Here is an 18,400-nt window from a genome sequence, read left to right as displayed (position 1 = left end):
GCTTAAGGCGGGACTGAACTCACTGTCGCCTGGTGATTGTCCCAATGTCACCCAGCTGGCTTTTATGCTTAAGGTGGGACTAGAACTCACTGTCGCCTGGTGATTGTCCCAATGTCACCCAGCTGGCTTTTACGCTAAGGCGGGACTAGAACTCACTGTCGCCTGGTGATTGTCCCAATGTCACCCAGCTGGCTTTTACGCTAAGGCGGGACTAGAACTCACTGTCGCCTGGTGATTGTCCCAATGTCACCCAGCTGGCTTTTACGCTTAAGGTGGGACTAGAACTCACTGTCGCCTGGTGATTGGCCCAATGTCACCCAGCTGGCTTTTATGCTTAAGGCGGGACTAGAACTCACTGTCGCCTGGTGATTGGCCCAATGTCACCCAGCTGGCTTTTATGCTTAAGGCGGGACTAGAACTCACTGTCGCCTGGTGATTGGCCCAATGTCACCCAGCTGGCTTTTACGCTTAAGGCGGGACTAGAGCTCACTGTCGCCTGGTGATTGGGTGGCTAAATCCCAGGTTTCTCCATCTCCTTGTCCTTTCTCACAACCATTTCTCATTCCTTCCTTCCTTTTTTCACCCCTCAGACTTCAATTACCCCCCGGAGGATTATGATGCGGAGGGCAACGAGGAGGTCAGAGTTCGGCCCGGCAGCTCGGAAACCATGCCCTACATCGACGAATCGCCCACCATGTCCCCCCAACTGGGTGCCCGCAATTCCAATGACGGCAACGACGGAGGGACGTCGCAAAGCATTTCGCCCATCCCTGCCGATGGACTGGGGACCACGGTGAGTTTTTCCATTCTTAAGTGCCGCAGGGACTCCTTGCAAGCAATTTCATATTCAATTAGTGCTGTGAATATTTTTTAGGATCGCTGAGAAAACATTATACAGGTAGCCCTCAATTTACAACAGTTCGTTTAGTGACCGTTTTGAATTTACAACAGCACTGGAAAAAGGGACTGGTGGCTGCTTTTAACAGATAATAGGATAGAGAATAACGGAAGGGACCTTGGAGGTCATCTAGTCCAGGGATGACCAACCTTTTGGACCTCAGGGACCACCCAACTCATACTTTTAAATCCCATGGACCCAAAAATCCAAAAAAAAAAAAAAGTCTGCAGGAAAGTCCCCCACCCCGTTTTCCTACGATCGATCGTTTTTTATTTGGGATTGCAGGATACTATCTCCAGCTCCGTTCTCAGGGGGAGAGAGAGAGACTTTTGGCTTCATGCAAGGAAAGCAGCAGAAGCCGCAGAAGTCTTTCTTTCTCTCCCCCAAACTCCGCCAGAAGTGAGCCTCTTGGAGCAGGAGGCCTTGCAGGGTCCCAAAGACTCGTTTCTGGCAGAGTTTGGGGGAGAGAAAGAAAGACTTTGGCTGCTTTCCTTGCGTGCAGCCAAAAGCAGAAGAAGAAAGAAGCGGAAAGAAGCAGCCCGGTGGCCAGGCCGGGGCGTGGGGTGAGTTCCCCCCCTCCACCCTTTCCCCTATCCCCTCACTAACCTCATGTCGTTCACAATGCAAGCTACGCAAGCCTTGTGTTCCTGCAAAAAATTTAATTCATTTCTAAATTAAAGTTTTTTTAAAAAAAATTGAGCTCAATTGTGGACTATACTTTTAAAGTTTAAAGTTATTTGAAAAAAAAAATTAAATTCCTTTTTAAATTCAAGTTTAAAAAATAATTTGAGCTCAATTTTGACTATCAGTTTTAAAGTTTTAAAGTTTTTTTAAATTAAATTTCAAATTCATTTTTAAGTTTGAAAAATGATTTGAGCTCAATTTTGACTCTCAGCTTCAAAGTTTTCTTTAAATTTAAATTTAAATTCATTTTAAAATTAAAGTTCAAAACATTATTTGAGCTCAGTTGTAGACTACCAGTTTTAAAGTTTTTTTTTTTTAAATTATATTTTAAATTCATTTTTAAATTAAATTTTGAACAAGATTGAGGTCAATTTTGGACTGCCAATTTTAAAGTTTTAAAACAGAGATTTCCAAACTTGGCAACTTTAAGACTTGTGGACTTCAACTCCCAGAATTCTCCAGTCAGCTATGCTGGAGAATTCTGGGAGTTGAAATCTATAAGTCTTAAAAGTTGCCAAGTTTGGAGACCTCTGTTTTAAAGGCTTGGAGATAATGAGAGAATGAGATCTCTGTTCTCTGGAGGAGTGGGGTCTCCTTGCCTTTTGGTGGTCTCAGCCACATGTAACAAAAACATCTGGAGCACATGTGTGCACACAACAACTGTGTTGATTTCGCACAGCAACTGAATGTGTTCCCATTCTCTTTCCGACAAGCACAATCAGTGCCAAAGCCAATAATAATTAAGGGCTCAGGCTACAGTCACTTCATGTCTGATTTAACGTCTGCTGTGATCTGCTTAATGACTGTGCCAAAAAAGAAAAAAGAAAAGGCAGATTCGGGTGCAATTACAGTGACTTGCTTAAGGACTGCTCTGCTTAACAATAGATTTTCAGTTCCTAATTTATTTTATTTATATTCTACATGGGTAGGCTGGGGGATTCTGGGAGTGGAAGTCCATAGATCTTAAACGATGCCAAAGTTGGACACCCATGTTTAACATTAATGATGTTCCCTTGTTCTGAGACCAATTTTTTTTAATAATACATTTTATTGAGTATAAACATTAAAAACATCAAACCTGGTAGACTTCTTCTTTGACATACATTTCTGTCAGTGCATTTTACATTTAGAAAGATAAAGACGTTCTGTACAATTATATACATTTGTTTACATATATACATTTAAACTTTGTAGTTTTTTTAAAAAACCATTCTTGTTATTCCTCAGTTATGAGGTCCTTCACCTCTTCCTTATTTCACTTTAGGTTTTTATTTCAGTTTTATAAACTCCCTTTCATTTCAGAAGTAAAATTTATTCCGTATTTCGTGGTATTCTGATTGTCATCTTTGTCCTTCAATTCTAATGTCAACCTATCCATTTCGGTGCATTGTAATATCTTATCAGTTAGATTTGCTGCGTGAGAAACTCAAAATTTATATTTTTCCCCAAAGAGTTTGTAGTTAACACAGGGTGCCCACTGAAGTGCTTAATAAATTACCTGTTGGCCACCTTTCCTTTTTTTGCAAAGGGCCAAAAGCATTTTTTTTCAACCAGAAACTTTTTTTTCCAGTTTGCTAATCCTCCCCTATCATCTATGGTCTGGGCTAGCTGCGCCATCTGGTGGCCAGAGCCTGGTACTGCACTTCCTTTAACTACTTGCTACTCCGACTTCCTTATTTAAAAATAAACTTTTAATTGGAGGAAGTTGAGTTGGTTGGACCTTTGTGGTAGGAAGGTGAAGAGCAGAGAAGGAAGGAGGGGAGAGGGGGGCTGCCAATCATGACTGCATCTTTTGCAAGGAGGCAGCCCTCCCCCCAAAGGTGGAAATTCCTTGTTTTGCTATGTTAAATTAAGTTGAATTAATTTTTTAATTAAATCAAGTCTGGCTTATGGGGTCTTTTTAAGCAATCCGTCGGATTCGTTTTAGTTTTTAATTTCTTTATTGGCTGTGTCAGCCACACTTGGCCTAGACTAGATTTCTCAACCTTGGCAGTTTTAAGGGGAGGGGACTTCTACTCCCAGAATTCCCTATCCACAGTATGGCTGGCTGGGGGATTCTGGGAGTGGAAGTCCTCCCTCTTAAAGCATGCGCTGGGGAAAAGTCCTCTCTCTTAAAGCATGCTGGCTGGGGGATTCTGGGAGTGGAAGTCCTCTCCTCTTAAAGCATCTGGGATTCTGGGAGTGAAATCCTCCCTCTTAAAGCAGGCTGGCTGGGGATTCTGGGAGTGGAAGTCCTCCCAAAGCATGCTGGGGATTCTGGGGGGAAATCCTCCTCTTAAAGCAGGCTGGCTGGGGATTCTGGGAGTGGAAGTCCTCCCTCTTAAAGCAGGCTGGCTGGGGAATTCTGGGAGTGGAAGTCCACCCTCTTAAAGCAGGCTGGCTGGGGGATTCTGGGAGAGGAAGCCCACCCTCTTAAAGCATGCGGCTGGGGATTCTGGAGGAAGCCCACCCCTTAAAGCAGGCTGGCTGGGGATTCTAGGAGAGGAAGCCCACCTCTTAAAGCATGCCGGCTGGGGATTCTGGGAGTGGAAGCCCACCCTCTTAAAGCAGGCTGGCTGGGGGATTCTGGGAGTGGAAGTCCTCCTCTTAAAGCATGCCGGCTGGGGATTCTGGGAGTTCTCCTCTAAGCAGGGCTGGGGATTCTGGGAGTGGAAGTCCTCCTCTTAAAGCATGCCGGCTGGGATTCCCTCCTCTTAAAGCAGGCTGGCTGGGGGATTCTGGGAGTGAAGTCCACCCCTCTTAAAGCAGGCTGGCTGGGGGATTCTGGGAGTGGAAGTCCTCCCCTCTTAAAGCAGGCTGGCTGGGGATTCTGGGAGTGGAAGTCCTCCCCTCTTAAAGCAGGCTGGCTGGGGGATTCTGGGAGAGGAAGTCCTCCCTCTTAAAGCATGCCAGCTGGGGATTCTGGGATTGGAAGTCCTTCCCTCTTAAAGCAGGCTGGCTGGGGATTCTGGAGAGGAAGCCCACCCCTCTTAAAGCATGCCGGCTGGGGATTCTGGGAGTGGAAGCCCACCCTCTTAAAGCAGGCTGGCTGGGGATTCTAGGAGAGGAAGCCCACCCCTCTTAAAGCATGCCGGCTGGGGATTCTGGGAGTGGAAGCCCACCCCTCTTAAAGCAGGCTGGCTGGGGGATTCTGGGAGTGGAAGTCCTCCCCTCTTGCATTTGTTCCTCACACTTATGACTGTTCCCACAACGATGTGATCAAAATTCGGGCGCTTGGCAACAGGCATGTATTTAGGATGTCTGCAGCATCCCTGGGGGGTCCCTTGATCAATGTTTGTGGCTTTCCCAGGCGGCTTCGGGTAATCAATGGGAGAAGCCAGATTCACTTAACGACTGGCGGAATTCACTGATCAACTGCAACAACCGGGACACCAAAGGTCGTCAAATGAACAGCTGCTTCGCTTCGCAAGAGAAATTCCGGTTCCAGTCGGGAATATAAGCCAAGAATTAGAGGGCGGCAAACCAATGTAATCAATCAATCAATCAATACAATTGTCTGTATGGACTTCAACTCCCAGCATCCTCAGCCATTGCTCATGCTGGCTAGGGAATTCTGGGTCGTGAAGTTCAGCCGTCAGGAAGTGGCGGAAATTGGGAAACACACCGAAGAGACTTCCTCTTTTAAATGGGTTTATTTGGTCTTGTCTGAAATATTTGCCAATCAGCAGGATTCACCTTCCTGTCTCTCTGCTAATAGTCTTAAATTCAGTTCCTTCCCAGTTTCTCTCGGCAAAATGGCATCTGTTTTTCTGCCTCGTGCTCCCCGTCGTTTACAGATTTTTGTTGTCAGAAATAGAAAATACCTCTCTTTCCCTGAAAATACGACCTACCCTGAAAATAAGGCCTAGCTTGATTTTTTTTACATGTGCGCCCAATATAAGCCCTAATTCAGATCCCACCCACTCCAGATTGCACGGTTAATAATTAAGCTAAGGTGGGGATGGAGGGTGGAGCTGCCCTACTACTTACCTTTGGACAGGTGTAGCCAGGCCTCGCACACCCTGAAACCTGCCTGGCCGGCCCATTTCTTCTGCAGCCAGCAAGGCTGGCAAAGCTTTCCTGGAGGCCTCTGGAGCTGGTAACAAAGCTCAGGATCGATCCAGAGCTCTCTTATCGGCTGCAGAGGCCTTCAAGAAAGCCTTACCGGCCGCAGAAGAAGTTCCTGAAGGCCTCTGACAGCGAAAAGGAGGCCGGGGGCAAGAGAGGTTAGTCAGTGGTTGACTTCCTCCGAAAATAAGACCTGGTGCCTTTTTTTGGAGGGAAAAATATATATAAGACAGGGTCTTATTTTCGGGGAAACACGGTAGTATTGGCAGTTAGGCCTATACAGGTAGTTCTCGATTACAACTGCAATGGAGGGCAAAATTTACCTCACTGAGTGAGACAGGTGGATTTTGTCCCGTTTTACGACTTTTCTTGCCACGGTTGTTAAGTGAATCTGACTTCTCCATTGACTTTGCTGGCCAAGGGGGATTATACTGCCACCGTCATAAATACAAGTCAGTTGCCAAGTGGCTGGATTTTGGTCACGTGACCCTGGGGATGTTGCCGTGGTCATAAGTGTGGAAAAAACGGTCATAATTCAACTTTATCGGCCCCAAACTACCTGGGCCTGAGGCAGCTTATAGGTAAATTTATTATTTTATTCATTTATTGCCTTTCATCTCACCAACAGGCGACTGTAGACAGAATTAATGCAGAATAAAAATGGCATGGCAAAACTTTTAAAAGATTAAGATGATAAATATTAACATTTAAAATTAACATTAAAATGAACAAAGATGGCAAGGAAGGAGCAGGGTGGGGGAACAATTTTCCCTCAATCTATTATGACATCAGCCTATGCAAAATATATGTATACGTAAATATTTTATCATAAATAATCCTATGCATCTATATGTATAAAAGCGAAATTACCACTCACGCGTCATCACAAAATCTCCAGAACTGTCAAACCTACAAACTTGAGATTTGGCACGTCTGTTCCTCTTGGCTTCTAGGGGCTCCCTAAGAAAGGATTTTTCCAAATGACCATCAGATTATTTAGACTATTTTCTAGATGATGATGATGAGTATTTTGATTATTATTTTGATTATTATTTTGATTATTATTTTGATTATGATTATGATTATTATGATTATTATTATGATTATTATTATGATTAACAGAGAGTAGGGTGGAAGTAAGTTTAGGAGAGTAAGAACAATTAGGAAAAGAAAGGAAGGAAGATGAGAAAGGAAAAGAGAGAGGAGAAAGGGAGGGAGGGAGGAAGTTTAGGGAAAAAAGAAAGAACAGGAGAAGGAAGGAAGGAAGATGAGAAAGGAAAAAGAGGGGAAGGAAGGAAGATTAGAAGGATTAGGAGAAGGAAAGAAAAGGAAGGAAGGAAGGAAGGAAGGAAGGAAGGAAGGAAGGAAGGAAGGAAGGAAGGAAGGAAGGAAGGAAGGGGTCAAAAGCCTTTCCTGCTGCATTGCATTCCCCTCTCCCCATCATTCTGTTTCTGTGTTTCAATAAGGAAGTAGCCCCGTGACTGGAACATACTGGTGGCAGTGAGTTCCCCAGGTCAGTAATGTGCTGGGTGAAGAAGAAGCCTTCCTTGTCTCCATCCTGATTGCCCCCCCACCCCCACTTTTCTAGGATTACCCCAATTCCTAGCTGCGTGAGAGGCTTTATATCCCTATTTTGTGCCTTTTTGAAAATTGTGGGTTTTTAAAAAATGTTGTTTCTCTCCAAGCTACAAAGCCACAGTCTCTGGCCGTGTGTGGTTGTGTGTGTGTGTGTGTGTGAGTGAGAGAGAGAGAGAGAGAGAGAGAGAGAGAGAGACAGAGAGAGAGACAGACAGAAAGAGAGAAGAGAGAAAAAGACAGAGACAGAAAAAGACAGGAGAGAGAGACAAAGAGAGACAAAGAGACAAAGAGAAAAAGAGAGAAGAGAAAGAGAAAAAGACAGAGACAGAAAAAGAGAGGAGAGAGAGAGAGACAGAGACAGAGAGACAGAAAGAGAGAGACACTTCCACTCCACCCACCCCCAATCCTTTCGGGGACCCCCTTTTTACCTGTCCCTCCGTAACCCATAATCCACTCCCAGACCCATCCGGAGTTCCTCCGCCAATGATTGCCAGCGGGGAATTGGGGATTGCACAAACTTTGGGAGTGGGAGGGCTGGGAATGTGGGAGGGGGGGTTTCCTTGGCCTTTCCGGCGGTAGCCAACCGCTGCCCAGATGTGCCGTGACGTCACGGGGATTCCCCCTGCGCTCCAGGGCGCCGGAGCCAAGCCGCGAAAGTTGGCCTTCCACGCGGGCGCCGCGTGATCCCCGTGTATAGGAGGAGGGCGGAGGTCCTGGGGAGGGTGGGGGTCCCCGCCAGCCCCTCCTCTTGGCTCTTCTTCTTTAAGCCCCCTCCCACCTCCCACCCCCAATTTTCGGAGCCGAGACCTGTTCCTACTCCGAGGCGCTAACCACTGCACTCTCCTGCCTGCCTGCCTTTCCCAAAGGCCAGCTCTTCGGTCGTAGAACGGGGACAGGCTTGCCAGATGGGCTCTGCCTGACCTTCTCCTCTTCCTCCCCCCCCTCCCTCTCTTCTTCTTCCTCCTCTTCCTCTTCCGTCTCTCTCTCTCTCTCTCTCTCTCTCTCTCTCTCTCTCTCTCTCGTCTTCCTCCTCTTCCTTCTTTTCCTTCTACTCCTCCTCTCCTGTCGTAGTCCTCCTCCTCCTTCCCCAATCTTCGTCTTTCTCCTCCTCTTCCTTTTCTTCCTCCTCTTTCTCCCTTTCCCACTCTCTTCTTCCTTTTTCTGCTCCCCCTTTCCCATCCTCGTCTTCCTCCTCCTTTTTCTCCTCGCCTTCCTCTTCCTTCCTCTCCTCTTCCTTCATTCTCTTTCTCCTCCTTTTTCTTCCTTCTCCTCCTCACCTCCCTCCCTCCCTTTCTCCTGTTCCTCTTCTTCCTTCATCATCTTCCTCCTCCTTCTCTCCTCTTTTTCTCCTCTTCCTCCTTTTCTCCTCTTCCTCCTCCTTTCTTTTTCTTCTTCCTCCTCCGTCTCCTCTTCCTCTTCTGTTCTCTTCCTTTTTCTCCCCTTCCTTTCTCCTCTTTCTCCTCTTCTTCCTTTGTCTTCTTTGTCCTACTTTTTCTCCTCTTCTTCCTTTGTCTTCTTTGTCCTACTTTTTCTCCTCTTCTTCCTTCGTCCTCCTTCTCTTTTCCTCCTCTTCTTCCTCCTCCCCTCCTCTTCCGTCCTCCACTTCCTCCTTTTTCTCTTCCTCCTCCTCTTCCTCTTCTTCCTTCCTCCTCTCTTCTTCCTCCTCTACTTCTCCTCCTCTTCCTCTTCCATCCTCCTCTTCCTTTTTCTCCCCTCCCCCTCCTTTTTCTTTCTCCTTTTCCTCCTTTCTCTCTTCCTCCTCCCTCTCCTGTCCTCCTCCTTTTCTCCTCTCCTCCTCTTCTTCCTCCCATCTTCCTCCTCCCTCTCCTCCTCCTCTCCTCCTCCTCTTTTCTCCTCTTCCTCCTCTTCCTCTTCTCCCTTCCTCTTCTTCCTCCTCATCCTTCCTTCCTCCTCTCCTCTTTTCCTTGTCTTCCCTCCTCCTCCTCCTCTCCTCTTCTTCCTTCTTCTCTTCCTCCTCTCCTCCTCCTCTCCTCCTTGTCTTCCTCCTCCTCTTCCTTCCCCTCCTCCTCCCTCTCCTCTTCTTCCTCTTCCTTCTCCTCTTCCTCCCTTTCCTCCTTCTCCTCCTCTTCCTCTTTTTCCTTTGTCTTCTTCCCTTCCTCCTCCTCCGCTCCTCTTCTTCCTCTTCCTTCTCTTCCTCCTTTTCTCTCTCCTCCTCCTCTTCTCCTCCTCTCTTCTTCCTCTCCCTCGTCTTCCTTCATCCTCTCCCTTCGTCCTCCTCCTCTCTTTCTCTTCTCCTCCTCTCCTTCTCCTCTTCCTCCCTTTCTTCTTCCTCCTCCTCCTCCTCCTCTCTTCCTTTTTCCTTTGTCTTCCCCCTTCCTCCTCCTCCTCCTCCTCTTCTTCCTCTTCCTTCTCTTCCTCCTTTTTCTCCTCTTTGCTTCTTCCTTCGCCCTCCTCTTCCTCTCCTTCCCTCCTCCCCTCCTCCTCTTCCCACGCCTCCCCCTCCCTCGCAGCCCAGGCTTCCTCGTGGGGGGCGGGGGCGGGGTGGGGGGGCAGCCTTCCCCTTCCCGGGTCCTCCCCCCCCCTCTGGGGGCTGCCCTCCTCCGCCCATCCAGCCCCGCTCGTCCCCCTCGGAGCCGGCAGGCGAGGCTGCTGCGGTGCCACTTCCTGTTCGCCTCTCCGAGCGCGGCGGGGCAGCGGCGGCTGGCAAGGCGGACGGGCGGGCGAAGCAGGAAGGCAGGAGCCGAAGGGACGGGGGTCGGGGGAGGAAGGGTCGTCCCAGGCCGGCCTCCTCGAACATCCCCCCGCCCGGGACACCGACCCCACACACACCCCCGCAACCAGCCCGGCCGGAGGGCCTGCCCGCCCCGCTGGCGGCTGCCCACCCATGGCCCCCTTCCCGGCCCGCTGGCAGCGCCCGGCCGGCCGGGAAGGAGCCCCCTGCGCCCCTCCTCGGTGTAGGAGACCCCCGTCCGGGCTCGACCCCGGCGGTCCTGGAGGAAGAGGAGGAGGCCGCCCTGGGCTACTTAGACCGAGTTTTGCAAGAGGAGGAAGAGGAGGAGGAGGAGGAGGAAGAAGAAGAAGAGGAGGGCACCGGCCTGGGCACAGCGCAGGTGGGCATCGGGTGGGGAGGGAGGGAAAGGGGGGCGGGGGTCTTGAGTCTCAGCCTCGGGGAGGGGAGGGGGCTGACGTCATCTCTTTCAGCCTGATCTCTCCCCCCCCCCCGGGGAAGAAGGGAGGGGTGGGTCTGTCAGGGATGGCACTGGGTGCCCAGGTGGGAGTGGGCGAGGCTGGCATTTTGGGAAGGGAGAGGGTCTGCTGGCAGATTCCCTGGGGGGGGTGTGTGTGTGAGGGAGGGGGCTCTTTTTTGGCGGCAGGAGGCTTTGGAGGAGATCCTAGTCTCGCCCTTCCCTTCCCCTCCCTTGCTTTTTGGAAGCCACTCTGTGCATGGGCAGAGGTCACCTTGGGAATGCGAGCACGTGGGAAGGTCTTTTCCAAAGAAAGTTTTCCCCCCCCCTCACCCCCCGGACATCCTCCTTGTTGTGGCTTGTTGCCTGTTGTTGTGGGTCTGGTGCCAAGCCCGCTGCATTTCAGTTGTGTTGCTCCGAGGGCAAGTTGAATTAATGTGAGGTTTATCGGGCTGGAAGGGGGAGGGGGGGGTTTAGCAGGTTCTTACCCAAAAGACGAGCCTCTTGGGGTGGGGGGGTGAGTTTGAAGGGAGGGGTGGTGGCGGCAGAGTTTGTGTTTTGGGTGCGTGTGTGTTTGTGTGTTGTGCGTGCGAGAAAAGGAGATCCGTGCCGTCTTCGCTGGAAATCTTTTATTTCCACTTCCCTGTTTTAGGAATTTGAAAAGTTGGCCTGACGGGAATCGAACCGCCGATTTTCTTTTCGGTTTGAAATGATACACACACACACACACATATATATATATATTCCCTTTTTTTTCCTCCCTTGTGTAACTTCCTTTTGTCTCTCCAAATCTCTTCCCCCCCACCCCTCCAAAAAAGTTTTGAGTTTACAGAAGAAAAGGGTTTTTGCATTAGGATCCTGCTGGGATCAGGAAAAGAGTGCATCTGAGCATGGACGGAGTGCTTTCTTTCCTTCCTAAATTCGTAGAGTGGCGAGGGGCCCTCCAAGGGCATCTACTCCAACCTCCCCGCTCTTTGCTGTTCAGTCATGGCAGCCTTTTGGAACAACCGCCCCTCCCTCAGTGGCATAAGAAGCAAGTATGGGCAGTCCTCAACTTATGACGGTTGTGGGTCATGCAGGTCATTAAGTGGGTCAGAAGGTCGCCGTGCCTGATTTTATTTTATTTATGAAATTTCATCGCCCCCTCCCTCCCGTCTTACATCAAGGTAATTCTGATTTTATACGCTTTTTATGATGGTTGTTAAGCAAACACCCTGGTCGTTAAGCAAATCCATTGTCCCCAGGGGGCAGCTTGGGCCAGGAACTGGAAATACCAATCGATAGTCCTCAATGTATGACCACAATTGAGCCCACAATTTACATCATTAAGTGAGTCGTTTGTGAAGGGAGCTTGTTCCATTTTGTGACTTTTCTCGCCTTGTCCGTTAAGTGAATCCCTACAGTTCTCAATTTGGTCACACAGTCGTTAAGTGGATCAGGCTTCCCCATTGACCTTGCTTGTCCGAAGGTTGCAAAAGGAGACACTGCCACCGTCGTAAATGTGAGTCAGTTGTCAGTCGCTCAAATCACATGACCACGGGGATGCTGCAACGGTCGTAAGTGTGAAAAACGGTCGTAAGTCGCTTCGAGGGACGTTTTTTGTTTATTTCTCCATCTGTCTTCCTTGTAAGGCTGGTTTTCGAGCCAAATATTCCACTTTTTCTGTATCCTTAAGGGTGGAACTCAGCTCTTGCTTATAAAATATCTCTATTTTGTCAAAAAAAAAACCCATCTTTAACATGTCAGGAAGCCATGATAGGGAAGACACAGTTCAGGTAGTCCTCAATTTACAAGAGTTCCTTTAGTGACGGTCGTAAGTGTGAAACATGGTCATAACTCCAACTTCTTTTCAGGGCCCTTCTCACTTTGGTAACTAAATGAACTGTTGTAAGTCAAGGACTACCTGTCAATACCAAGTTTTGACCAATATATATATATCATAAATTGCAACAGCTGACTGCCATTATGGCAGTTGTTAAGCAAAGATGGTCATTAAGTGGACCGATGTTTTGTTATGGGGCATTTTTGCTGAATATAGGAAGTATAAAATGTCATAAAAATGTCATAAATTGTGGTTATGTGGCCACTGAACACTTCAAATGGCCACAAATGCACGTAATTTGAGCACACAAAATGAGATTACATGACCACTGGAGTTAATTTAAAATCCAACTTGTAAATACAGCTAGTCCTCAACTTACAACGAGTCATTTAGTGACTGTCCGAAGTTACCATGGCATTAAAAAAAAGGACCATTTTTCAGACTTAACGACCATTGCAAGCATTCCCCATGGTCACGTGATCCAAATTTAGATTTGTTTTTCAGGCAAGTGACTCATATTTACGACGGTTGCAGTGTCCCAAGGTCAGTGATCCCCTTTTGGGACCTTCTCACCGGCCAAGTACATGGGGGAAGGCGAACTCGCTTAACAACTGTGTGACTGACTTGTCAGCTGCAGCGATTCGCTTAACGACGGCGATGAGAAATGGTCGTTAAAGGATGCGAAGCTTCCTTCACAGCTGTCTTGCTCTTAGCCACCAGAATTTGGGGCTCCACTGTGGTTGTTAAGTCAAGGATTGCCTGCACCTTTCTTAGGGTCCGTCGTAAGTTTGAATGGTCGCTAAAAGAACGGTCGTACATTCGAGGACTACCCATTGGGAAACTGCGCTCGGATTTTTGACCCATTGGGTTAGATCAGAGGTCTCCATACTTGGCAACTTTAAGACTATCAGTTTTTTGACTTATCAGTTTTAAAGTTTTTTTATTAAATTAAATTTCAAATTCATTTTTAAATTAAAGTTTAAAAAATAATTTGAGCTCAATTTTGGACTGTCAGTTTCAAAGTTTTTTTAAAATTAAATTTTAAATTCATTTTTAAATTGAAGTTTAAAACATAATTTGAGCTCAATTATAGACTACCAGTTTTAAAAAGTTTTTTTTTTTAAATTAAATTTTAAATTAATTTTTTACATTAAAGTTAAAAAAAAGTGAGTTCTAGACTATCGGGTTTAAAGTTTAAAGTTTTTTTTTAAATTAAATTTTAAACAAAATTGAGCTCAATTTTGGACTACCAATTTTAAAGTAACAGAGGTCTCCAAACTTGGCAACTTGAAGACTTGTGGACTTCAACTCCCAGAATTCTCCAGCATAGCTGACTGGAGAATCCTGGGAGTTGAAGTCCACAAGTCTTCAAGTTGCCAAGTTTGGGGATAGATCCTAGAAAATGGACGATAAAATGTCCCCCATTTTGCACCCACAGCAGTGCCAAGCCGTCCCTGTGCTGACTTGTTCCTGGGAGTATGCAGTTGGCAGGGGAAATTCGGGCTCGAGGTGCCCCAAGCCTGCGTGGGAAGACGAAAAACAGTGAGCCAAGCCGTAGCGCAGGGGTCTTCAAACTTGACAGCTTTTAAGACTTGTGGACTTCAACTCCCAGAATTCCTCCTCCAGTCATGTTAGCTCAGGAATTCTGGGAGTTGAAGTCCACAAGTCTTAAACTTGCCAAGTTTGAAGACCCTTGATCTATCTATCTATTCTATCTCTCTCTTTCTCTCTGTCTATTCTACCTCTCTTTCTCTATCTGTCTATTCCATGGGTCTTCAAACTTGACAGCTTTAAGACTTGTGGACTTCAACTCTCAGAATTCCTCCTTCTCCAGTCATGTTAGCTCAGGAATTCTGGGAGTTGAAGTCCACTTGCCATGTCTGAAGACCCTTGCCATAGCAGATTCCATATTCTTGTATTCGGATCTTCTGGACAGGGTGCAGGAAAATTAAAGAATTTTAAAGTTTCTTTTTAAATTTCAGTTAATTTTTTTTAAAAAAAATTAAATAAAATTTGGGGGTTCTGCTTCAAGTGAACTTGCAAACTTAAGTTAACGAAAGATGATCAGGAGACTGGGAAGTAAAACGTATGAAGAAGTGTTGCAGGAATTGGGGAGGTCTCGTTTAATGACAACAAAGACTTGGGGTGGGACATGATAAGCGGGGTTCTAATATTTGAGGGGCTGCCCGAAAGGAGGGGGAGTCAAACTATTCTCCAAACCAGCTAAAAGCAAAACAAGAAGCAACAGATGGAAACTAATCAAGGAGAGAAGGAACCAAGAACTAAGAAGAAACTTCCAGACAGGGAGGACAATTAACCAGTGGAACAGCTGGCCACTAGAAGTTGTGGGTGCTTCACTACTAGAGGCTTTTAAGAAGAGGCTGAACAGCCACCTTTCTGAAATGATCTAAGGTCTCCTGCTTGAGCAGGGGGTTGGACTAGAAGACCTCCAAGGTCCCTTCAACTCTATTATCCTTCCTTCCTTCCTTCCTTCCTTCCTTCCTTCCTTCCTTCCTTCCTTCCTTCCTTCCTTCCTTCCTTCTCTGGAGGTTTTTAAGAAGAGACTGGACAGTCACTTGTCAGGAAAGGTATAGGGTCTCCTGCTTGAGCTGGGGGTTGGACTAGAAGACCTCCAGGGTCCCCTCCAACTCTGTTATTCTGCAATTCTGTTTGGAACACTGGACAGAAAAATGTGGGGAACATTTTGGGAAACACCCTGTTGCATCTTCTAAACTAATTTCACTTTTTTAAAGCATCCCTCAAGGCAGTGAATGACCGCAGAACTGCCCCTGCGAGGTAGGCCAGGCTAAAAGGTAGCGGCTTTAGAACAGCAGTACAGGTAGTTCTTGATTCACAACGGTTTGTTTAGTGACCGTTCCAAGTTACAACGGCCCTGAAAAAGCGACTTAGGACCATTTTTCACACGTACATTGCAGCATCCCCATTGGTCACGTGATCAAAATCTGGACACAATTGACTCGTATTTATGACGTGATCCCCTTTTGCGACCTTCAAGTTAATGGTGGGGGAGAGGAAGCCAGATACATTTAACAACCTGGTTACCCACTTACCAACTGGAGTGATTCACTTAACGACCAGGGCAAGAAAAGCAGGGAAACTGACTTGAGCGTCTCACTTAGCAAACTTAGAAATTTGGGGCTCCGTTGTAAGTTTGAGGACTACCCGTACACCCGGGTTCTTTGGGTCAGATGGGGTTTCCTTTGTAACGTCCGCCTGGGTGGGTGGGTGGGTGAGGCCCATAAGGAGGAGTCAGGGGCATTGTCCCCTGGGAATGTCTTGGGTTCAAATTTCGCCTCCGCCCGCAAACTCCGGCAGGTGGCTTTTCAATCGGACAGATGTCGGAAACCAAAGGCAATTGTGCGTCTTTGTGACGCCAGACGACAAAAAGGTTGATTCACAGCCTTGTGTGTCACACACACCCCTGTGAAAAGGAAAGGTATAATTTATCGGCCTGGGCTTCGGGCCTAATTTGTAGGTGGTGGTTGAAGCCCAGCTCAAATTTTATTTCCTTGCCAAATTCGCATCCTGCGTCGTTTCACGGGAGAAAAAGAGAGGGAGTGCTGACTGTCCTCGACTTACGACCATTGGGTTAACGGTGGTTCCGGAGTTACAACGGGTGCTGAAAATGGTGACCACGATCGGGATTCGCGCTTACAGCTAGTCCTCGTCTTACAACCGTAATGGAGCCCATTATGGTGGTAGGTCGTAAAGCAGGTTGCCCACCACGCGATCGACTTGATTTTGTGACTTTTTCTCTTTTTGCTGGCCGTTAAATGAATCACCACGGTCGTCAAGCGAGCGGTGCTGTTAAGCAAAGCTAGGGATCGCTAAGGGTCCCGCTGGCCATAATAAAATGGATTTGGGGCAGAAATTAAATCGCAGCCAGGTGACCAAGTGGGAAGCTAACGAACGGACCTGCAAATGTCTCCTGCTTAAGCAGGGGGGCTGGACTAGATGACCTCCGAGGTCCCTTCCAGCTGTATTCTGATTGATTGATTGAAATGGTCTAGACTCTAGGGTCTCCTGCTTGAGCATGGGGGCTGGACTAGATGATCTCTGAGGTCCCTTCCAACTCTATTCTGATTGATTGATTGAAATAGTATAGGTTCTTCTGCTTGAGCGGGGGGTGGGGGGGTGGACTAGAAGACCTCCCAGGTCCCCTTCCGGCTCTATTCTGACTGATTGATTGAAATGATCTAGCATCTCCTGCTTGAGCAGGGGGGGGCTGGACTAGAAGACCTCCAGGGTCCCTTTCCATCTCTATTCTGATTGAAGTTGAAACGCTGAGCCGTTGACGAAAAAGGTGGTAACAAGTTTAAACGAGGCGGGTTTGCAAAAAAGACGCGGAATGTAAATACAGGCAGTCCTCAACTTACGACCACAATTGAGCCACACTTGTGACGGTCCCCTCTTTGCGACCTTCTGATCAACCAAGTCAATAGGGGGAGCCAGATTCACTTAACGACCGTATTACTACCTACAGTGATTTGCTGAACAAAGGTCGTAAAATGAAGCAAAGCTCACTTAACAACTGTCTCGCTTTGCAGGGGAACTTTTGGGGGCTTAATTGTGGTTGCAAGTCGAGGATCTCTCCCCCCCACCCGAGGGGTCCGGGACCCTTTTAACTTTGCCCTAACTCTCCTCCCTTCCGCAGGAGGAACCAGATGCCGGGAAAGGTGTGGAGATGCGGAAGTTGGTGCTGAAGGACTTCCTGGCCAGCGAGGAGATGTACATCAACCAGCTGGAGGCGCTGTTGTTGGTGAGTGAATGGGGATGGCCCAGGAAGGAGGGAGTAGAGAAACTGACTGGGTCTTGTTCTGTTTTGGATTGTTGTGTTGTTTTGGTTTTGGGTTGTTTTTGTGTTTTGTTTTTGTTTTGTTTTTTGTTTTATTATGTTATTTTATTTTCATTATTTTATTTTACTTTACCTTATTATTTTTATTATTTTTACCTTATTACTTTTAGTTTAGTTTCGCTTCGTTTACTTTATTATTTTACTTTATTCTATTTTAGTTTATTGTTTTATTTTATTATTTCATTGTATTTTACTTTATCTTATCTTATTTTTTTAGTTTAGTTTAGTTTATTATTTTACTTTATTCTATTTTAGTTTACTTTATTATTTTATTTTATTTCTTCCTTTTATTTTACTCTGTCTTACTTTATTTGATTAGTTTACTGTATTATTTTACTTTATTCTGCTTTAGTTTATTTCACTTATTTTATTTACTTTATCTTATTTTTTAGTTTATTTTACTTTATTCTATTTTATACTTCATTATTTCATTTTATTTTACTTTAGCTTATTTTTTAAGTTTAGTTTATTATATTACTATTATATTTTAGTTTACTATTTTATTTTATTTGTTCATTTTATTTTACTTTATTATTTTACTTTATTCTATTTTATACTTTATTATTTCATTATTTCATTTTATTTTACTTTAGCTTATTTTTTAAGTTTAGTTTATTATTTTACTTGATTCTATTTTAGTTCACTATTTTATTTCATTTTATTTTACTTTAGCTTATTTTATTTGATTATTTTAGTTTACTATTTTACTTTATTCTATTTTATTTTATTTCACTTTCTTATTTTGTTTTGTTGATTTTATTATTTTATTTTATTTCTTTCATTTCACTTCACCTTATTTTATTCTTTTTTTTCTGTTTGGTTTTTAAATTTTAATTTAATTTAATTTAATTTTTACTTTTACTATTCAATGAGAACTAGGGGGAGGAGAAGACAAGCAGGAAGCAAAGGTCGCGAGAGGCCAGCTGCTAAAGGGCAGAGAAGATCTTGCTAGGAGGAGCAGGTCCCATTTGCAAAAGGCTAACCAAGCGACTTGGGGCTCGCTGCTCTAAAGGGGCGTGAAATGTCCGGCAGCCGTGGGAACCGCTGTGATTTCGTCACACCTGGAGGCTCTGTTGGACTTCGAAGGGTTGCATGCAAGTCATGCGAAAGTGCTCAGAGTTTGTTGTTCCCTAAATTGGGTCCTTGTGGAAGAAAGGCCCTTTGGAGGCTCTAGGGCCATGATGGCGAACCTATGGCACGGTTGCCACAGGTGGCACGCGGAGGAGCCATTTGTGGGGGGCACGCAAGCCCCAGCCAAACTTACCTGCACTGCACATGAGCGTGCCTCCCAGCTGTTTTTCGGCCTGTTTGAGGCCTTTTTCGGCCTCACGGAGACTCGAGGGAAGCCT

At 46.2% G+C, this 18,400-nt stretch overlaps 1 protein-coding gene across 1 annotated transcript in view; it reads left to right on the top strand.

Moving 5' to 3' along the window:
* LOC113429855 (active breakpoint cluster region-related protein-like) overlaps positions 1-18,400 on the top strand; it is a 96,190-nt gene that overhangs the window by 25,409 nt on the left and 52,381 nt on the right. Inside the window, exons 2-3 of the mRNA XM_087954603.1 lie at positions 591-793; positions 16,851-16,955. Coding sequence (XP_087810729.1) covers positions 591-793; positions 16,851-16,955 — 308 coding nt within the window. The remainder of the gene's footprint in view (positions 1-590; positions 794-16,850; positions 16,956-18,400) is intronic.

This window comes from Notechis scutatus, chromosome 1 (assembly GCF_049901735.1).
Source record: "Notechis scutatus isolate UNSWTSFEM ecotype Mainland chromosome 1, rNotScu1.2, whole genome shotgun sequence".
NCBI classification, from domain to species: Eukaryota; Metazoa; Chordata; class Lepidosauria; order Squamata; family Elapidae; genus Notechis; species Notechis scutatus.
Note: the sequence above shows the minus strand (reverse complement) of the source record. Positions and strands in the feature narration are given on the sequence as shown.